The 21,312-nt window shown below is 39.4% G+C and overlaps 1 protein-coding gene and 1 long non-coding RNA gene across 2 annotated transcripts in view; both read left to right on the forward strand.

Moving 5' to 3' along the window:
- LOC134673424 (protein pellino) overlaps positions 1-21,312 on the forward strand; it is a 117,880-nt gene that overhangs the window by 60,305 nt on the left and 36,263 nt on the right. The window contains exon 3 of the mRNA XM_063531410.1: positions 10,953-11,184. Within this exon, the coding sequence (XP_063387480.1) occupies positions 10,953-11,184 (232 nt within the window). The remainder of the gene's footprint in view (positions 1-10,952; positions 11,185-21,312) is intronic.
- Positions 5,380-7,051, forward strand: LOC134673095 (uncharacterized). The gene is made up of 2 exons (XR_010099413.1): positions 5,380-6,225; positions 6,400-7,051. It is a non-coding gene; the product is annotated as an uncharacterized LOC134673095 (long non-coding RNA).

A 21,312-nucleotide genomic window follows, 5' to 3' on the forward strand; every position in this document is an offset into this window, starting at 1 on the left:
TTCAGTTTAGTAGATATTCAATTCAATAATATTCATTAACAGTATTCATAATTGTACACAGATATAACCTCATAACACAGTTCATAGTAATACATAAGATTTAATTTCACAATTTCACTTCAAACTTTATACCTAACTGTACATTAATCAAAATAGTAATTAATTATACATTTCACTAGCTGAATTTCAATTTAAAACTAAAATAACCGCACGTGAACACGTTAGTCAATCGATTTTTATAGCCAACTGCATTGTGCCGGGAGGAAGTAAACAAAGTAATTAAGTGATTACATAATTTTATTGCACCTCCGATCTATATTGCATTTACATTAAGCGCCTGTCAATTTCGCAGAGCAAATTTTGTTTAAATTCATATTGTTGCTATTTTATTTGAGTAGGGTTGTTATTTTATACCTTGATTCACAATGTCTATGGAACAAGATTTAAAGAAACTCAATTACAAGCGTGGGGCTATCAAAGGCAAACTTACAACATTTCAAAAGTTCGTTTCGAATATGGCAGCCGAGCCCCAATTAAGTGAATTGCAGCTTGCCGAGTTACAATTAAGATTTGACAATACAGTGCCGATATACGATGAATTCGATGCATTACAGACGGATATCGAGATGTTGTCTGCGTCTACAAGCGAAGGGGATATCGGAGAGGAGTGGGCTCTCTTCGAAGATACCTACTTCGCGAGCATGTCGTCTGCGCAAGTGCTGATTCGGAAGCATTCGCGGCGTAATTCTTTCGTCAATGAGTCGGAGGTAAGCGCTGCTAATACCGTTGTCAAGGCGCACAACTCAGACTTCATCAATTCACATGAAATACCACCAGATTCAAATATTCACGTCCCGCTATTTCGGGAGTTACATTCAATTGTTCCTAGGCACAGCTTGACGCCAGAACAAAACGCTTGTGAGGAGCAGTTTACAAAAACTGATCCTGACAGGCAATTCAAAGTATCCATGCAGTTGAAGGAGTCGCCTGCAGTCCTGGGGCATTCATGTCAGCATGCTTCAGCTACGTGTCTTTCAGTGGAGCGTCGCTCAGAAGCCGAACAAATAGGCTATATTATACACAAAGAGCGCGGGCATTCCAATAACTTACTTTCGCGTAAGGCTCAAGGAGACCCAATTCCTTCACGGTCTCTTTGTCCGCTTCTCGGCGATGGCAATCTCGTCCGTGAGGGGGGAAGACTGAGCAACTCCAGTTACGATTACGACCTCAAACATCCAGTGTTGCTCAGTTCAATATTCAGTGACATTGAGTCACAACATTCATTTCTTGAGACTGGAGTCAATTATTCTGATCCAATCTTGATATTCACCCAAAACGGGATTATTTGTGAGTTTGTGTGCCTTGCCATGGGAGCAGTGCAACTCGAGCTAGATTCACATTTAAATAAACATGCGTTCATTGCAGCCTTGCGCCGATTCATTGCGCGCCAGGGTAAAACGCAGACAATAATGTCTGGTAATGCATCGATGTCATCGGAAGTAACCGAAGGCATCCAGTCTTCTTTCACACGGGTTTCACAGAGCATAGCATACGAAAGGATGTCTGCACTACTGACTCAAATTCAGGCAATTTCAATCTCAAGGCCGCTGACTTCAATGTCAGACGACCAAAGTAACTTCGGTTCCTTAACTCCTTCCCACTTCCTTATAGGACGATCCACAAATTTCATGCCACACCCACAGACTACTGCCTCCTATTCTCATCTGGCAACTTGGTCGAGTCGTCCGAGGCATTCGTGGCAGCGACGGCGTCGCAAACAACAAGAATATACAGACAAAGAGAAGAGTCATCCGACGAGCCTACAACAACATCTGCTCTCTCCCTGTCGACAAATAATTGAAGATCCAGACTTCAAGGCCGGGAGCATGTTCAGAAACGTTCAAAAATGGATTAATTTTTGATCCTTTTTCTTAAGCTCAATTTTAATGTCGGCAATAAAAATCAGCTTCACAATTTTTAATATAATTTAATTTTATGTAAACAAATAATCATAATTATTAATGTTATTCAAATTGTCTATTTTTTAATTAAAATATTCAATGAAATGTATAACTCCAATCTTAATTCAATCTCTCTATGTTTCAAATTTAACTATGGCAATTTTTATATTCAAAGCTTTGACAGTTAGACAGTTATAGAGCTTTCAAAAACTTACTTTGTCATCTCTTGAATCCCAACGACAATCCACTTTGCCACTTTTTGTATTTTTGTAATTTTGAGAGTAAACCAGCGTTAAACTACAGTCCACTTATTATTTCACCACCTTTACAACACCTGAGACCAGCGAAGATTTTACATGGTGTTCAGAAACGTTCAAAAATGGATTAATTTTTGATCCTTTTTCTTAAGCTCAATTTTAATGTCGGCAATAAAAATCAGCATTTTTAATATAATTTAATTTTATGTAAACAAATAATCATAATTATTAATGTTATTCAAATTGTCTATTTTTTAATTAAAATATTCAATGAAATGTATAACTCCAATCTTAATTCAATCTCTCTATGTTTCAAATTTAACTATGGCAATTTTATATTCAAAGCTTTGACAGTTACAGAGCTTTCAAAAACTTACTTTGTCATCTCTTGAATCCCAGCGACAATCCACTTTGCCACTTTTTGTATTTTTGTAATTTTGAGAGTAAACCAGCGTTATACTACAGTCCACTTATTATTTCACCACCTTTACAACACCTGAGACCAGCGAAGATTTTACATGGTCCTTACGAAGCCTCTGAATTACGTGAAGGCAAGATTGTGGCATCGAGTCGAGCTCCATCTATTCAACGGACCTTCTCCAGTGAAGCCGTGGGTCATCCAGGTTGGCGCAGGGCACATCCAGCTACGTGCAAGTTCCAGAGCTGATATTCATCGCGTCCCATCAGTCAGGACAAAGCAGCGACGGACACACGAAGCATCCCATTTCAGAGGGAATCCAGCCGTAACCAGGAGTCAGTTACGGAATCCAGCCCATTCAGCACCAACCAGACCAGTCCAGGAGCATCCAGTGGGGATCAGCTTCAACCAAAATCCAGATTCAGAATCCAGGAGCAGTCAATCCAGAAGGAGAACTAGGACAAGCACGAAAAAGTGAGATCGTTCCTTTTCCTTTTATTCCATTTACATTTCCTTTGTTTTCCTTTGTAGCTGCACCATTCATTCATTTCAAACATATTCACTACTTTTCCATCTAGTGCAGAAAGTAGATTCATAGTCTTCATTGCCATTATTTGATTCAGTTTAGTAGATATTCAATTCAATAATATTCATTAACAGTATTCATAATTGTACACAGATATAACCTCATAACACAGTTCATAGTAATACATAAGATTTAATTTCACAATTTCACTTCAAACTTTATACCTAACTGTACATTAATCAAAATAGTAATTAATTATACATTTCACTAGCTGAATTTCAATTTAAAACTAACACAAAAGTGGCAAAGTGGATTGTCGTTGGGATTCAAGAAGATGACAAAGTAAGTTTTTGAAAGCTCTATAACTGTCAAAGCTTTGAATATAAAATTGCCATAGTTAAATTTGAAACATAGAGAGATTGAATTAAGATTGGAGTTATACATTTCATTGAATATTTTAATTAAAAAATAGACAATTTGAATAACATTAATAATTATGATTATTTGTTTACATAAAATTAAATTATATTAAAAATTGTGAAGCTGATTTTTATTGCCGACATTAAAATTGAGCTTAAGAAAAAGGATCAAAAATTAATCCATTTTTGAACGTTTCTGAACATGCTCCCGGCCTTGAAGTCTGGATCTTCAATTATTTGTCGACAGGGAGAGAGCAGATGTTGTTGTAGGCTCGTCGGATGACTCTTCTCTTTGTCTGTATATTCTTGTTGTTTGCGACGCCGTCGCTGCCACGAATGCCTCGGACGACTCGACCAAGTTGCCAGATGAGAATAGGAGGCAGTAGTCTGTGGGTGTGGCATGAAATTTGTGGATCGTCCTATAAGGAAGTGGGAAGGAGTTAAGGAACTGAAGTTACTTGGGTCGCCTGACATTGAAGTCAGCGGCCTTGAGATTGAAATTGCCCTAATTTGAATCGGTAGTGCAGACCTCCCTTCGTATGTTATGTGCAAATGCCGTGTTAAAGAAAACTGAATGCGTTCGTATACCTCCAATGACGTCGATGCATTACCAGACATTATTGTCTGCGTTTTACCCTGGCGCGCAATGAATCGGCGCAAGGCTGCAATGAACGCATGTTTATTTAAATGTGAATCTAGCTCGAGTTGCACTGCTCCCATGGCAAGGCACACAAACTCACAAATAATCCCGTTTTGGGTGAATATCAAGATTGGATCAGAATAATTGACTCCAGTCTCAAGAAATGAATGTTGTGACTCAATGTCACTGAATATTGAACTGAGCAACACTGGATGTTTGAGGTCGTAATCGCACCGGAGCCGGATTGCATTTGTGGATCGTCCTATAAGGAAGTGGGAAGGAGTTAAGGAACCGAAGTTACTTTGGTCGTCTGACATTGAAGTCAGCGGCCTTGAGATTGAAATTGCCTGAATTTGAGTCAGTAGTGCAGACATCCTTTCGTATGCTGTGCTCTGTGAAACCCGTGTGAAAGAAGACTGGATGCCTTCGGTTACTTTCGATGACATCGATGCATTATCAGACAATAACTTACCCCGGCGAGCAATGAATCGGCGCAAGGCTGCAATGAACGCATGTTCATTTGTATCCGAATCTAGTTCGAGTTTCACTGCTCCCGTTGCAAGGCACACAAATGGGCAAAGATTACCTATTTGGTTGAATATCAAGACTGGACCAGCGTAATCGCCACCAGCCTCAAGAAATGGATATTGTGACTCAGTACATTTTTTGAATGTGCCGTGATGAAACCTGAATGTTGAACTGAGCAACACTGGATGTCTGAGGTCGTAATCATAATTGGAGTTGCTCAGTCTTCCCCCCTCACGGACGAAATTGCTATCGCCGAGAAGCAGAGAAAGAGACCGTGAAGGAATTGGGTCTCCTTGAGCCTTACGCGAAAGTAAGTTATTGGGACGCTCGAGCTCTTTGTGTGTAATATAGCCCTTTTGTTCGGCTTCTGAGCGACGCTCCACTGAAAGAGACGTAGCTGAAGCATGCTGACGTGAGTGCCCCAGGACTGCAGGCGACTTCTTTAACTGCATGGAAACTTTGAATTGCCTGTCAGGATCAGTTTTTGTAAACTGCTCCTCACAAGCGTTTTGTTCTGGCATCAAGCTGTGCCTAGGAACAATTGAATGTAACTCCCGAAATAGCGGGACGTGAATATTTGAATCTGGCGGTATTTCATGTGAATTGATGAAGTCTGAGTTGTGCGCCTTGACAATTGTATTAGCAGCGCTTACCTCCGACTCATTGACGACAAAATTACGCCGCGAATGCTTTTGAATCAGCACTTGTGCAGACGACATGCTCGCGAAGTAGGTATCTTCGAAGAGAGCCCACTCCTCTCTGATATCCCCTTCGCTTGTAGACGCAGACAACATCTCGATATCCGTCTGTAATGCATCGAATTCATCGTATATAGGCACTGTATTGTCGAATCTTAATTGTAACTCGGCAAGCTGCAAATCACTTAATTGCGGTTTGGCTGCTAGATTCGAAACGAACTTTTGAAATGTAATAAGTTTGCCTTTAATAACCCCGCGCTTGTAATTTAGTTTCCTTAAATCTTGTTCATTAGACATTGTGAATAAAGGTATAAAGTAACAACCCTACTCAAATAAAATAGCAATAATATGAATTTAAACAAAATTTGCTCTGCGAAATTGCCAGGCGTTTAATCTTAATGCAATATGGATCGGAGGTGCAATAAAATTATGTAATCACTTAATTACCTTGTTTACTTCCTCCCGGCACAATGCAGTTTGCTATAGAAATCGATTGACTAACGTGTTCACGTGCGGTTATTTTAGTTTTAAATTGAAATTAAGCTAGTGAAATGTTTAATTAATTACTATTTTGATTAATGTACAGTTAGGTATCAAGTTTGAAGTGAAATTGTGAAATTAAATCTTATGTATTACTATGAACTGTGTTATGAGGTTATATCTGCCTACAATTATGAATACCGTTAATGAATACTATTGAATTGAATATCTACTTGCTAAACTGAATCAAATAATGGCAATGAAGACTATGAATCTACTTTCTGCACTAGATGGAAAAGTAGTGAATATATTTGAATATGTTTGAAATGAATGGATGGTGCAGCTACAAAGGAAAACAAAGGAAATGTAAATGGAATAAAAGGAAAAGGAACGATCTCACTTTTTCGTGCTTGTCCTAGTTCTCCTTCTGGATTGACTGCTCCTGGATTCTGAATCTGGATTTTGGTTGAAGTTGATCCCCACTGGATGCTCCTGGACTGGTCTGGTTGGTGCTGGATGGGCTGAATTCCGTAACTGACTCCTGGTTACGGCTGGATTCCCTCTGAAATGGGATGCTCCGTGTGTCCGTCGCTGCTTTGTCCTGACTGATGGGACGCAATGAATATCAGCTCTGGAACTTGCACGTAGCTGGATGTGCCCTGCGCCAACCTGGATGACCCACGGCTTCACTGGAGAAGGTCCGTTGAATAGATGGAGCTCGACTCGATGCCACAATCTTGCCTTCTCGCAATTCAGAGGCTTCGTAAGGACCATGTAAAATCTTCGCTGGTCTCAGGTGTTGTAAAGGTGGTGAAATAATAAGTGGACTGTAGTATAACGCTGGTTTACTCTCAAAATGACAAAAATACAAAAAGTGGCAAAGTGGAGTGTCGTTGGGATTCAAGAGATGACAAAGTAAGTTTTTGAAAGCTCTATAACTGTCTAACTGTCAAAGCTTTGAATATAAAAATTGCCATAGTTAAATTTGAAACATAGAGAGATTGAATTAAGATTGGAGTTATACATTTCATTGAATATTTTAATTAAAAAATAGACAATTTGAATAACATTAATAATTATGATTATTTGTTTACATAAAATTAAATTATATTAAAAATTGTGAAGCTGATTTTTATTGCCGACATTAAAATTGAGCTTAAGAAAAAGGATCAAAAATTAATCCATTTTTGAACGTTTCTGAACAACTATTGTATTGTATTGTAGTACGGGCAATTTTCCGCAACTCGACGTCCTGCGCCTATTTGCGCGCCCCGGTTACTAGAGTTTTAGAACGTAAAAAGTCTGCAGCGATTTTGATAGCCCACGCAGTGCAAGTGTCATTTTAAACGTCAAACATCTATGAAATTATGACGTATAAATAACACTTACACTGCGTGGGCTATCAAATCCGCTGCAGACTTTTATTGGTGCGACTATAGATAATTGGCCTATTTGGGCGGCGCTGGATTTTTTGGTGTGTTGGACGGTTCGCTGCATACATCTGCGAACAAATCAAAGGTGTATCTGAAGTCCCCAATCCGCAATGGGCTAGCGTGAGGATTATAACCCAAGCCCTCTCGCGCATGAGAGGAGGCCTGTGCCCAGCAGTGAGACGTACATAGGCTGAATCATTTTAATTTTAAAGACGGTTCGACTGTGTTGGACGTACGATTGGAACAACACCAACAACAGCAGCTTAATAGGATTACTCGGGCGTTCAGCTTCAGCGGCTCGCGTTACATAACCGCGGCAAAGGGCTTCGTGGTTTATTTTACATCTACATCTAGTGAAAACTACTACTGTGTACTCGTAAAAGAGCAGAGGAACTTTTGTAAAAACTTTCAAAACTTGGTACATTAGGAACATACTATTAGAAGTCACTGCGTCAGTATATGATACTAAGCAAGTTAGGCGCATAGCACTCTCGGATCATAACTTAATAAAACTGAACTTAACTTCACGACAGTGAGGCTATTTTGCGCATCCCAACTAATAATACCTCATATTTTAAAACAAGGCATGTTATGTTTAATAGAGTTTAAGCGAACATTTACATAAAACGTTTATAAAAGTGATACATGGTTACATGTTTCTATAACTTATTTCGGCAGATTTATATAAAAACTTAGGGTCTATCTATGATTTAGAATACCGTACAAAGATGCTCTTAAGGATCTCTTTGTCCAGCTAGGTTTTATTAAATATTACCATTACCACATATTGCGTGCTTGTCTTGTTTATGATTAATTGATTATACTCGGCTAAAATTGAATTAAACGTCGTTTTCCTAGATAAACACAGCGCTATTAGCTCCGCAGTAATTAATTTGAACTTGATACTTGATCCGGCATGTTTTGGCCTTGGTATTTCTATAGTTGTACGACTTTCAACTGCCTGACTGCAACCACGCTCTTTTTTATCGCCGTCTTAATATGTATACCTATACCGATTTTATAGTTTGAATGGCTATTACCGGGTGGTAATAGTGATTCATTACGGGTACGAACACCAAAAAAACATGATTGATGACTTGTGTGTCCAGTTAAGCCAATGTACATAATATTTAGCAAAATTTTCACCATGCTAAAGCGACAGAAAGTTTTTATTTGCTTGACACTCTATCAGATCTTCGTTGATCTAGCTATTAGTAGGTATTTTCAATCTTGAAGGCGTGTAAAACAAGAAGAATTTAGTTGAAAATCGCGAGAGGTAGTTAACAAAATTTTGATTTCCGTTGTTCGCGGTAGGCCCTGGGTTGGCAGAGCGGGCTATGGGCGGCGACCCAGAGCCGCGAGTTTGAATCTCTTCCGGGACGGTGAATTTTTCTTTGTTTATATAGAAACCTCGCACTCTTTTGAGCGTCTATGTCTAGTCAGCGTTAGGGTAACATTCCATTTCTGACCGCAGCTGCACTACCAGTACGAACGCGTCGGTGTTATTGTCAATTTCCATTGTAAAATGAATGGTAGGTCTGCTGTCGTTGGAAATGGACTGTCACCTTTATGGAAATTGGTGTTGCTGCGCAGTTGCGCCAACGTTGCTTCGAGCAGCAAGCTAGGGAAGGGACACGCTAGTGAAGGGGTCTCTCTTAATGTTTTTAGTCTTGGATTGAAAAGTTGATACAGTATTCAATACAACACTCTGTTACTAGATACAATATTCAATAAAACTCTCCGGACAAGCGTGTAAGGTAACACCGGGAAATCCGCTCCAACTTGTCAAGTACGCCGTCCGGAGCGACTCTACAAACTTGGCCTAAGCTTCCAACTACAGATCACTTGTAGATGAAGCATACAGTCTGGGCATGAGAGTTCGGAACGCTGAAGGGAGGGTGAGCATCGCGCTTGGAAGTGTGTAAGCAAGCTTTCAAGCTTCTTCTATAATTTCTCCGTGCTCATTTTAGTGTAGAGGTGTAAGACGGAACCTACTTGGTTTTCCAATTATTGCATACTTACTAATTTAACATGTGAAGACGACCATTCGTTTTAGTTGTGACTGAAATGTAAAAATATAGGCAAATCAATATCTAGTTAAAAGAATAAACTTCGGCTGGTAGTTATGTAAGGTAATGCGTATCTAGCAAAAAATATTGTGGAATGTAACTAAGTGATGCGGCACGCGATAATGTATTGTACAAACCTAAGATATGGCGACCGCATATCTTCGTTATTTGGACTATTTGGAGTCTAGTACGAAGTCTATGCTTCCGAAACTTGTGGCAAATTCTTTCCGGAGTATTTTCCGGAATCGCTCAACGGCTAAATTGGAGGAAAGTAATAAAGTTAATAATTCCGGCGTGGCAAAGCAATTTCACGCTTTTATCATTGTTGCATCTGAGCCGGAAAAGCTTTCCAACTATTTTCTCATAAACTAAACATGAATTTTATTATTACTGGCCCACGAACGAAATATGTAATCGATTATCGTCGTTTTCCTTTTCAGCGAGTCGATTTTATTGCGCTATTTTCGATTTCATTTCGTTTTATCGGAGTTACTGTACCAAAATAATCTGTTTCTGATGGTCGGATTTAAAATATCAAGGATATGATACGATACAATACAGCAAAAATATGTCATGGTATTTCTGCAAATTCACTAGACATAGGCGGGTTTCACACACGGAAGAATTGTATTTTCTTCCGAAAGTTAAGGATACTGGAACTGGAGTCTAATTTCTAGTTGTGACTTACCTAATATCGACCAAACTGGCCTGACGTTGTTTTAGGTCTAATTCAATTTTCTCACCAATGTTCTTTATTTCATAAAAAAATTATAAGAACTTTAATCTATATTCATATATAGATTTAAGTTCTGAGTTCGTCATGAATCTGTGTTCCTGGGTCATCTCAGGTACCTACACAAACTCATAACGGATCATATAATATGCAACTACGCAGCATGAGTCACACTGAGAACAAAAACGGCAGTGACAGACAGCTGACGCCGACTGCCGAGGCAATCCCATGTGCTTGACGTGTTCCGTATTGCCAATTTTGGTCTTGGACTCTGAAAATAATACAGCAGAGCGTGTTGTTGACATATCAAGCCTTTCGGGCTAGCTGAATTACCGTGGCTTCGTTTGTAATACATGTGACATCCTAAAGATTACCCGTGAGATTATGTGTACCCGTTAGTTTACAATCTACGTAGGTTAGGTTAGTTTGTAATCTAATCTTTCTACCGTCAGTTTATAATTTAACTATTAGCGAAATTGTAAACTGACGAGTGTTTACAATTTTACGGAGGCATGTGCATACTTTTGTCTTGCAATTTGGTTAGGTTGATCAATAATCACGTGATTTACACTAGAGCAAAGTATAGGCACGATAGACCAAGATCTTACCTCCTATTCTCGTCCTATTCTCTAAACCTACAATTTGTTTGCAGTATTTGGTAATATAAGCAAAAGGGAAGCGCCATCCCTTTTTATATTTTATACTGAATGACTTAGATAGGTACTTTAGATGAGTGTCAATAGACTCAAAAATTTGACAATAGATTCCCTAACTTTGCATTTATTTCCAGATACAACGGTTACCTACCCGCTGGCGAGCGCGGCCGCCGCCGGAGCAAATTCGTGCTCTACCGGCGGCCACAGGCCAACGGCGTGCGGCGCTCCAAGCACTACGTAGTCAAGACCCCGCACAGCAGCAAGGCCATCCTCGACGCCAGCCAGCACTCGATCTCGTACACGCTGAGCCGCAGCCAGGCGGTCATCGTCGAGTACACGGAGGATCCCGACACTGATATGTTCCAGGTGAGTCTTTAGGACATAAAGGGACATTTGAAGATCGAAAATCTGGTGCGACCATTGAACCATGTCAAATTTTAGCAGAAAGTAAAGGAATGATTGTCTCATATGCGGACGAGCCTGTCGCTCTCGTGTCTTACGAGTGCCATACTTTTACGAACGCTGTCTAATTAAATACTATTGATGGAAAAGGCTTATGATCGGATATGATAATATTGATAATGAAAGGATTGTATAGTATTACATATCTTAGACATAGTCGGTAAAGGATTTGGAAGGACATATGTACATGGGTCCGAAATATTACGAAATTGAATAGTTAGTAGGCCCGTCCATACTATTTCTCCCTCACAGATATTTAGATTTAAATGACCATGTAAATGTAAGTGGAATTGTCGACGTATTTTAAACGTGCGTTAAATTACAGAGGTGAACGTAAATTGTAGATAATGGCTGTTCCACGACGCACCTTGACCGGTCTCTTATAATCCGCCACACACGGTTTTCCCTACACGTACCTATACCTTAATGCTACAATGCATTATTCACTGTTAATTCTTTGAAAACGCACACATAAACTGATCCACCCAAGCTCCGGGTTAATGTGTCGGAAAAATAAACAGACATTACGTTTATTACCTAATCTTGTTGGACGTTAAATTGTTACACCATGAATGAATCCCCTGCCCCGTTTCGAAATTATGTCAGCACCGAAAACACGTAAACTCAGCGGGTGTTCATTCCCCTCAAAATGGGCTCGCTTATCTGCCAACAGACGCTGTCTGTTTGCCTCCGAACAAAGTGCTTCAGCGCAAACAACGGTTGCTAAATGAGGGATGCCTCTCTCCATTTAGGTACAATCTCTGGAATCAATATCTCAAATATCTGAGAATCTCCGGAATGTCCCCAGCCGACCGCTGTTTAACATTTCAAAAGCGCCAAGTATTTGTTACGAAATGTTTTGATTGGTGGCGATTTTTTTCTCTCAAAAACTTTGGTTTCGTGCCAGGAACGTAGCGTGATCACGTGTCGTCTAATGGAAATAACTGACAGTTCTGTGGCGAAATTGCGTGATGCGAACTAGGCTGCCGGGACAGAAAAGATTTAGGGCTTAAATTTTTGTATTTTCTAATTTTACCTTGCATATTTAACATCAAAAGCTTATCGGTTGTTTCTTATCGCGTTCTAATTCAACCAGTAAACGTCAATTTTCAAGGTCTAACATTAAACAATCGAGGAAAGTAACTAACAAGCCCGTAGCGAAACGCCGGCACTAACCTCATTATGCCACAGATTTTGTTATTTTCTATTTTTACCTAATTTACTTTAATTCGCTCTCTAACGGTTTCTTCCACTTTTCACTTAAGTTCTATTAGGAGTAAACTTGGTTTCAGTTCTCAAGATCGTTGTAAATGCTTAGACTTAAATATTTCTATTTTGACTTCATCATTTCTATTCTCGTTTCCTGACATGTTTAAAACAAGCAGGCTTCAAGACCTCAAAACTTAGTGATATTTTTTCCGATCACGTCTTAAACTAGTAGACTCCTCAAGTGGCTCAAGATTCAAGATCGCTGTAAATTTCTCCCAGTGCAGCATCGTACAACGAGTGTTTACCCGGCGTCCCGGCGCCGCCCGTATCTAATCGGCTGGGTGACTGCCCCCCGGCGAGAACAATGCGTTGGTCCCTTCCCTGCCACACAGCGAACGACTTATCACATCTGCTAACTTATCTGATAAAGGATGCCCGAAAGACAATGAACAGGACACATGCCACTTTTACGCAGAATTTAAAATTTAGACGATTGTTTGTCTGCTTTAAACATTACCATTACCACGTGGTGTAAAGAAACATCAACAAGCGACTGCAAAACAACAAGGCAAATGACTCTTATCGCATCTGTTTATCTGATAAAGGACGCTCTGAAGCCATTGAACTCATTCCGGGTATGCCGCAAGAGTACATTTCTACGCAGAATTTAACAAGGTTAGTCCAGCGTTTGTTTTATTGTCAGCTTGTACCTTGCGGGGTATACAAATAAAACAACAAAGATGAGATTAGAGACGCCCTTATCTGATAAAGGTTGCAAAAAGCCATTAATGAACGAGACAGATATGATTGGTATGCTGTATGTGTATTGTGTATGCTAATTGATACGTCACTTTTACGCGGAATGTTACAGGGATCGTCTAACGTTTGTCTTCTTGTCTTCTTTTAGCTTTACCGCGTGGGGTATAGAAATAGAACAACAAAGACAAGCATACCTAATTAGAAAACGGTATCTCACTTCCGTTAAACTTGGCCATCGAAAGTATACATATAGGTAAACACTCTGGAGACATATGCGCTGGTGTTATTAGCTTTTTGCTCAATTGCTGGCAATTCCTATGGGGAGGCAAGTTCGTTGCCGCCTGCCGACGCGCGCTCCACTCCACATCCTGTTTGGGACGCCATTTCATTGTTTTCACTTACGCACACACGCCAACTCTATCATATTCACCTAAACAAACATTTAATTCAAACGTTACGAATACAACAACGGAAGAAACGAAACAAGAAGCACCTATTAGCATTTTCGGCGAGTCTTGTGATGAATTTTAATGTCTCCCGTAGCCACAAAGCACGATCTTTGTTTCTCATTCATAATAATTCATAAAAATAACAAGTGGAACTTGTAAACAAAAAATAAATTGCTCGCTACTATTGCGTCTTTGCAAGGCCTTGGTATCGGTCATTTTGCCACGATTTATACATTATCGGGCAGGCGATAAACTGCTGACCGATTTGGACGAGGTGTTTCCTACAAATAACCCACTTTCGGTATTTATCACGCCGTAGAGGGGTTTGCGGTCTTGTTGTGCGTGTATACGAATAGGTTAAAATCATTTTCACCTCAGCAGCTCGAACAAGGGTACTTTGCTTCTTAAAAACAGTGAGCAAAATGCGATTTTGCTCACTGAGTCATTTTGTCTCACTCAGTGAGCAAAATCGCATTTTGCTCACTGAGTGAGACAAAATGAGTGAGCAAAATCGCATTTTGCTCACTGAGTGAGACAAAATGTCATTCAAGTGACCTTTATAGTCAAATGTCATTTCAACATGCGGGGTCTAATACAAGTATACGATATACTTGGGTTCTATTATCTCTGTCCCTCTAGGTATGTTCTCACTGCTTAGGGTGAAAAATTTTGTGTACTACACGAGATCAAAGTTATTTACATCTAATCGATATTAAACTTTCGTGAGACATATTTTAAATTGTTTATACGACAACGGTTTCACTCACTTGAACATTAACATTTTGAACATGTCGCCAATAGCGACTAAAAATTCAAGTGAGTGAAACCGTTGTCGTATAAACAATTTTATTTACATCTCGTGCGCTTTTGAATCCCTTACTACGCTCAAGATTCTAAATTAGATTCACTCGCTACGCTCGTGAATCTATTATAGAATATTTCGCTTGCACGGGACTCAAAATAAGCACTCGAAGAAATATCAAACTTTGATCTCTTGTTGTACAAATAACTATTTCAGGCATAGGCAAAAGACTCCGGAGGAAAGAGTCCTTGAGAGTTCGTAGGTACCAGGAAATTAAAACGACAGCTTGCTAGCAAAAATATTTTTAATACAGTTGCTCAAAAAGTGCTACTTTACGTAGCTGTTTAGCGTGCGGAAAGTTGGTTATCTCGAACTAGTGCTTTTTACTTTTCCAATTTTTTTAAATTTATACTTGTTCCAATTCACGACTACTTATTGATGAGTGTTAATATTAGTTTCCTTTAAACGTCGTAATCAGCATAAAAACCTACCGTTAATGTAAGAATACGAAAAATATTACATATTTCATATTTAATTACTTACCTCTTCATCAATATAACACGTTTATTTTTTAATATTCAATATTGAAAATTCCGTTCTTAATAAGTTGACTGAATGGAACGGAATATCTGCCAAACGCCCATAGATATAATATACTTAAAGACGACGTCTAACCGAGCTGTCACTGTTACCACTTTTGTTTAGTGTACGATTAACAATGTTTTTCATATTTTTTCGCAACTGTATTAAAAAACGTCGTTCGATACACGTGCGGAAATGTCATTCTTCACTCGTCCGAGTCTTGCCACTCGCCTGCGGCTCGTGGCAAGATATCTCGGTACTCGTGAAGTAATGACATACCTTCCGCACTAGCATCGAAATGTACTATTAAAGGGCCGACCCCAAATGAATTGATAAGCAAAAGGTTTTATTAACAATGAAATCTTTTTTTGTCACAATTTTACCGGCCCAGTTTTCGCAGCTCCGCCAGCTCCCTACTTTAAATTCTGCACCAGCCATCACAGTCTGGTCCATGTTTGGTTGTAGGATTGATGTAGTAATTGGGTCTATTGTCAGGTTATAAATGGCTATTCTGGAGAATTCCACGGGCTGTCCCGTACAAACGCATTTTATTTCCTGTGTTGCGACTTTATTTTCGGCATTTAAAGCAGGCGAATATTTTTCTGTGCATATTTTTGACCATTTGTCATAGAAAAGGAAACTCTTATACCTGCAAATCTTCAGAAAATTCGCGTTTGTACGGGACAAACGGTAGACAATTTCATGGAATGCTCCTTCTGTGTCCACATACGGAAATGTTCCGTTGAACGAATGTCAGTCACCTTTTATCGATCGCAAGGATTCTAAACGCGAAAGACAAAGTCTCAAGAGGCGGCTCGCCAATTTTCATAAATCAAAACGACTGTCAGTTAGACGTGTGCGCCGATTAAAAAATGATCGGCGGCGGCGTTTGCCAAAAAATCGGCGGCGGCGGCGTGTTTTCGGCGTGAAATCGGCGTGACCTTGACTTTCAGGTTTCTTAAGAAAAATCATTAATTAGTTGTTTTTCTTGAAAATTTGTTCAATGCAGGTTGCTGGTCAGTCAAACTACGTAGTTTGAATATGCTGTGAGTAAAATAGGGTTTGTAAATGAATATAGGATAGGCATAATCACTTGATTTCCCTAGTAATTGGCTTGCATTAAGAGGTTACCTGGTCCCAATGACCTTCGATCCGATCTGTAACTCTCCGTATTCTCAAGCTTTCCATGGCTTATCCTATTAAAAATGACGTAAACAGAACTCCACATATCCTTGACATTTGCTAGACATAGTGGACTCCTATGGTTTCTTTTTAATGTTTTTTTTGTCGTACACAAGCACCAGGCTCACTGAGACGTATCTTCTTTCTCGTGTTCTCATTGCTGAGGCTCTCGACCACATGTAATTTGTCTCCATTTCGTGCGGTCATAAACCGTATGGACTGCACGATGCAGACTGTCGCAAGCCGACCTCTTCATTTCATAACGTTCGACCATCTCACACATGCTCTAACTCGAGCACGTTTGCCATTCATTCGGCTTAAACTCGTGTGTTTCTCCACATCATGCGTTGGATAATATGTCCGAAGAATCTAAGAGCTAACCCATGGCATGTTGGGAAGAGATGAGTGGCGATATAGAGCTCTTTGAGAATGGAGGGGTTTGTTCTTCTAGCTGTCCAAGCAGCACTAGCAGCAGTCTTCGTTCGTTCGTTTAGAGTTGACGGTGAATACTTTGGATAACTCAGTTACTTTAATTGGTGTGTCAAATAGTTTCTGCAACTGGCTATTCAGTTTCATTCAATTAATAATTGACGTATATTGACAACAGTGATATAAATCATACAAGAAAAATCATATTGTAATCCAAAAACCAACTTGAAATAGCTAATTAACAACACTCGAGGTCACGCCGATTTCACGCCGATCATTTATCGGCGGCGGCGTGGTCAAAAAGCCCGGCGGCGGCGGCGCGCCGGCGCGGCGCACACGTCTACTGTCAGTTTAAAAACTCATCAAGGTTACTTTGAAATCACTTTCAAAGCGGAAATAATTGAATTCTAAAAACATATTTGTCATCAATGGTGACGCGATTAAATATTGAGGTGACCTCGGTTATTGACCTAGGATCTGGTTTATATGCAAATACGTTTTATAAGGTGGAGCTGAATGGTGTGCCTGATGAATGGATCAACGTGAAGAGCCTGACCTACTGACCTCACTGCTTACATATTGATTCAATCAGGGCTGGGGTTTCATGGGTTCGATGACTTAAATGTCACATACAGAATCTGTAAAGCGTTGATGAGGTCAAACTAAATATAAGGCTCGTGTCGTGTCACAGTCCATACCAAATAAAAAAGTTGTCAGAAAGACAACACCTTAATAAATATTTCGATGCTCATCACATCTATTGCATTCATTGCTCATAATCATCAAATTTAAAACAATAATCACCAAGCAACGATCGTTTACCGAACGTCCCGAACGATCGCCTATTCAAATACAGTTATATGCCTCCGTTGCCGCATACATCGAGGACTGTTTGGTTCAATGCAAACTTTACAAATATCATCCTTATACCTATACAACAAGGTTGTTTATGCAGTTTACTTATTAAGTGCACAATGAGCTATTAGATTTGAACTGGTGCACAAAACGCGGTTGATGCGACAGGTTCGCTGGCCGTTGAGTCCGCAAATTGCACTTGTCTATGTGGTGGCGATAATTGAGTTACTGTTTGTAACAAAGCCACATGAATACTAAAAGCAAACCGTGGGTCTGACCAATACCAACTAGAGTGTTTTTTGTCTGTAAAATTGGTCGGGTTATTATTTGTCCCAGAAATACCCAACATACATACCTAAAAAATGTCAGGCTTTCTTATTTTCTGTCCTAGGTATGTTAATATTTTTCTAATAGTCGGAGCCGGAAAGCGTCAACTTTGTTTATCGCAGCCGGCCGAAAGTTGACACTTTCCGGCCGGAGGACAGAAAAAGTAATTTCTACCAATCGCCAGAAAATTCGTTTGTATGGGACACAAAAAATGTGTTTTGTGAACAAATAAAATAAAAGATGAAATTTTGATTTGATTTTGAAGCGTAAATGAAAAACGATCAATTATCATTGGGAGGACTGACGCAGCCTAGATTCTAAAAGAACTACCGCCTGCAATCCTAGAAACGAGCGAGAGGTCTAAATGACACCCCTGTCTGTCGTTCCTTTCTTTAGCAGTTTATTTCCGGCTAGAAGTGCCTTTTTATCCCACTGTAACTGTCTGAAAACCCATTGCGGAGCAGCTGAGATACGTAAATTCAAATTCGGTTTGGATTTAAATGGAAATCGATTCTTCTACGGTGCGCTTGAAAGGTACTTACAATTGACCCATTGGGCCGCATTCGTGCGTATTGAGCGCCTTTGTGTTCTTACATCTTTATTCGTTTTCTTAATTGAGCGAAAATAATGATGCGACCTATGTAGAAAAGCGAAATACATAGGAATTTATATTATTTTTAAAAAGTCGTCAACTCCACCTTTGACTTCACCTTTATTAGTGGTAGACTTTAGAAATAGAAATAGTTTATTCGTGGTACTTTCGAGCATTTGATATTTACCACTAGTTTTTCGGTGAAGGAAAACATCGTGAGGAAACCTGCATACATCTGCGAAGAAATTCAAAGGTGTATGTGAAGTCCCCAATCCGCATTGGGCTAGCGTGGGGACTATAGCCCAAGCCCTCTCGCGCATGAGAGGAGGCCTGTGCTCAGCAGTGGGACGTATATAGGCTGAAATGATGATGATGATGGTGACTTTCGAGAGAGACAGTAGTACTGTCACAGTACTAAATACCTATTTGTAGAGCTAGAATGTAGACTTCCCCTAGGCACGGGGAATGCTAATGACCTAAGCGGGTATTGGTACAGTCGCCATCAGATCAGAGTGGCAAAGTTGCTCAGAAATATTTGAAAATGAACTTTAACGTCTTGATAATAGATATGCGATATTCAGATATTTGATAGTATAGTACCTTGGCGGGTCCGTAATATATCTAAGGCTACAAATATAATGACCACCAAAAAATACTTTGGTACCCTAAATAAAAAAATCATGCTTACCAAAAAAAATTACTGAACACCAAAAAAATAAGGCGTAAAATTACAAATGTACCACCATTTTAATTACGACTGCACTTCAAATTGTATTCGAATACCAAATATATTGAATGATTACCAAAAATCATTAATGATCACCAAATCTTGAAGACCAAATAATAGCGATATTTTCACCTAAATAAACCACTATGATACCAAAAAATTTATACATATTACCAAATAAAGTAAAATAATGCCAAAATTACTAGCCCCTCCCGCTCAACCCCCGTACCCCGCACCGCATAACTTAGGTAGGCATACTGAAATGCTACTAGAAAAGTATGTTAGGTTAGGTTTGTACTGCTATCAGTTAAGTGGGCTAGGTTAACACTGCGACCCTTACAGAAACGAATTGCTACTAGAAAAGTGGGTTAGGTTAGGTTTGAACTGCGACCCTTACAGAAAAGAAATGCTACTAGAAAAGTGGGTTAGGTTAGGTTTGAACTGCGACCCTTACAGAAACGAAATGCTACTAGAAAAGTGGGTTAGGTTAGGTTTGAACTGTGACCCTTACAGAAACGAAATGCTACTAGAAAAGTGGGTTAGGTTAGGTTTGAACTCCGACCCACACAGAAACGAAATTCTACTAGAAAAGTGGGTCAGGTTAGGTTTGAACTGCGACCCTTCCAGATAAGAAATGCTACTAGAAAAGTGGGTTAGGTTAGGTTTGAACTGCGAACCTTACAGAAACGAAATGTTACTAGAAAAGTGGGTTAGGTTAGGTTTGAACTGCGAACCTTACAGAAACGAAATGTTACTAGAAAAGTGGGTTAGGTTAGGTTTGAACTGCAACCCATACAGAAACGAAATGCTACTAGAAAATTTTGCTTTGCTTTAATAGGATAGCAAGATTTAAAAATTTGGTTATAATTTAACATTAAAATGGAGTTCTAATTTTGGTGGTCATTTACTATTTTTGGGTTTACAATGATTATATTGGTGTCATTTTATTTAATAGGATAGCACGATGTAAAAATTTGGTTATCAATTGACATTAAATTGAGGTTTGAAATTTGGTAATTATTTACAATTTTTGGGTTAATAATGATTAATTTGGTGTCATTTCCTTTAATAGGATAGTAAAATGTAATAAAATTGGTAATCATTTCACATTAAAATAGTGTTATAATTTTGGTGATCATTCATTATTTTAGGGTGGTAAAGTAGATTTTTTTGGTATTAAATTTTATTAAATCTGGTGATCAGTTAAATAGCAGCCTATATCTAATAGATATATATAGGACAAGTGACATAGACAGGTGTCTTTGTAGAGTGCATAGCGTCACGTTGCTTCGTTTGTCACTCGGCGTCAAGCATATTTATCTTTTCTAAAGTCGCTCTACTTAGTTTACTTCATACATCAAGACTTGACATATGGAGTCGCGTCAGTCAGGCCAAGACGTGCTGCTAGACATACTTGATGGGCCTGTTTCTATTTTGTTGTTGATTTCTTTTTGGTGTATAGGATAGTTATTCTGTAGGTACTATCAGCCATAAAAGTGCATAGCGACTTCATCAATTAATTAATTCATAATTTCTTCATGCAATTTCGCAGTTCACTGTACATAATAAGCGCAATTTCAGCGTATGTCCTCAAAATCATCCACTGACTCCACTGAAATACGAAAACGTTTGTACTTATTCCACCCAGGTATAGGATTTCGTTTTTATTCCACCATGTATTTATTTATTACATATATGTATTATATTGTTATATACTCGTAAAGTCGGCCCAGATAAGACAAGATAATTAAATAGCGTACCTACGGTGTCAATTAGAAACTAAGGTAGTTACCTATATTTCTACGCTTGCTCTAAATCCCTAACGAAACCGTCAATTTTCCACTGGACACGTAATCACCGCTGCATCCCATTTTAATTGGCTCGTCCCGTTCGTTTACCTCGTTGCACCGGGGTGACGCGCGACGTCACGGTGCCGTGACGTCAGAGGGAGGCGAGACGGCTCGGGCCAAGGACGTCGCCGGGCCGACCGCCCCGCAACACCCGGACAATCAATACGGTTGCCTGACAACCGCCTGCTGATCTAGACTAGGACTGCCATTATTGGCAACTTTATTACTAAAAAAGTACGAATAAAAGTTTTAAAGCTTGCTCAATTTCA

This window comes from Cydia fagiglandana, chromosome 18, assembly GCF_963556715.1.
Source record: "Cydia fagiglandana chromosome 18, ilCydFagi1.1, whole genome shotgun sequence".
Classification (NCBI taxonomy): Eukaryota; Metazoa; Arthropoda; class Insecta; order Lepidoptera; family Tortricidae; genus Cydia; species Cydia fagiglandana.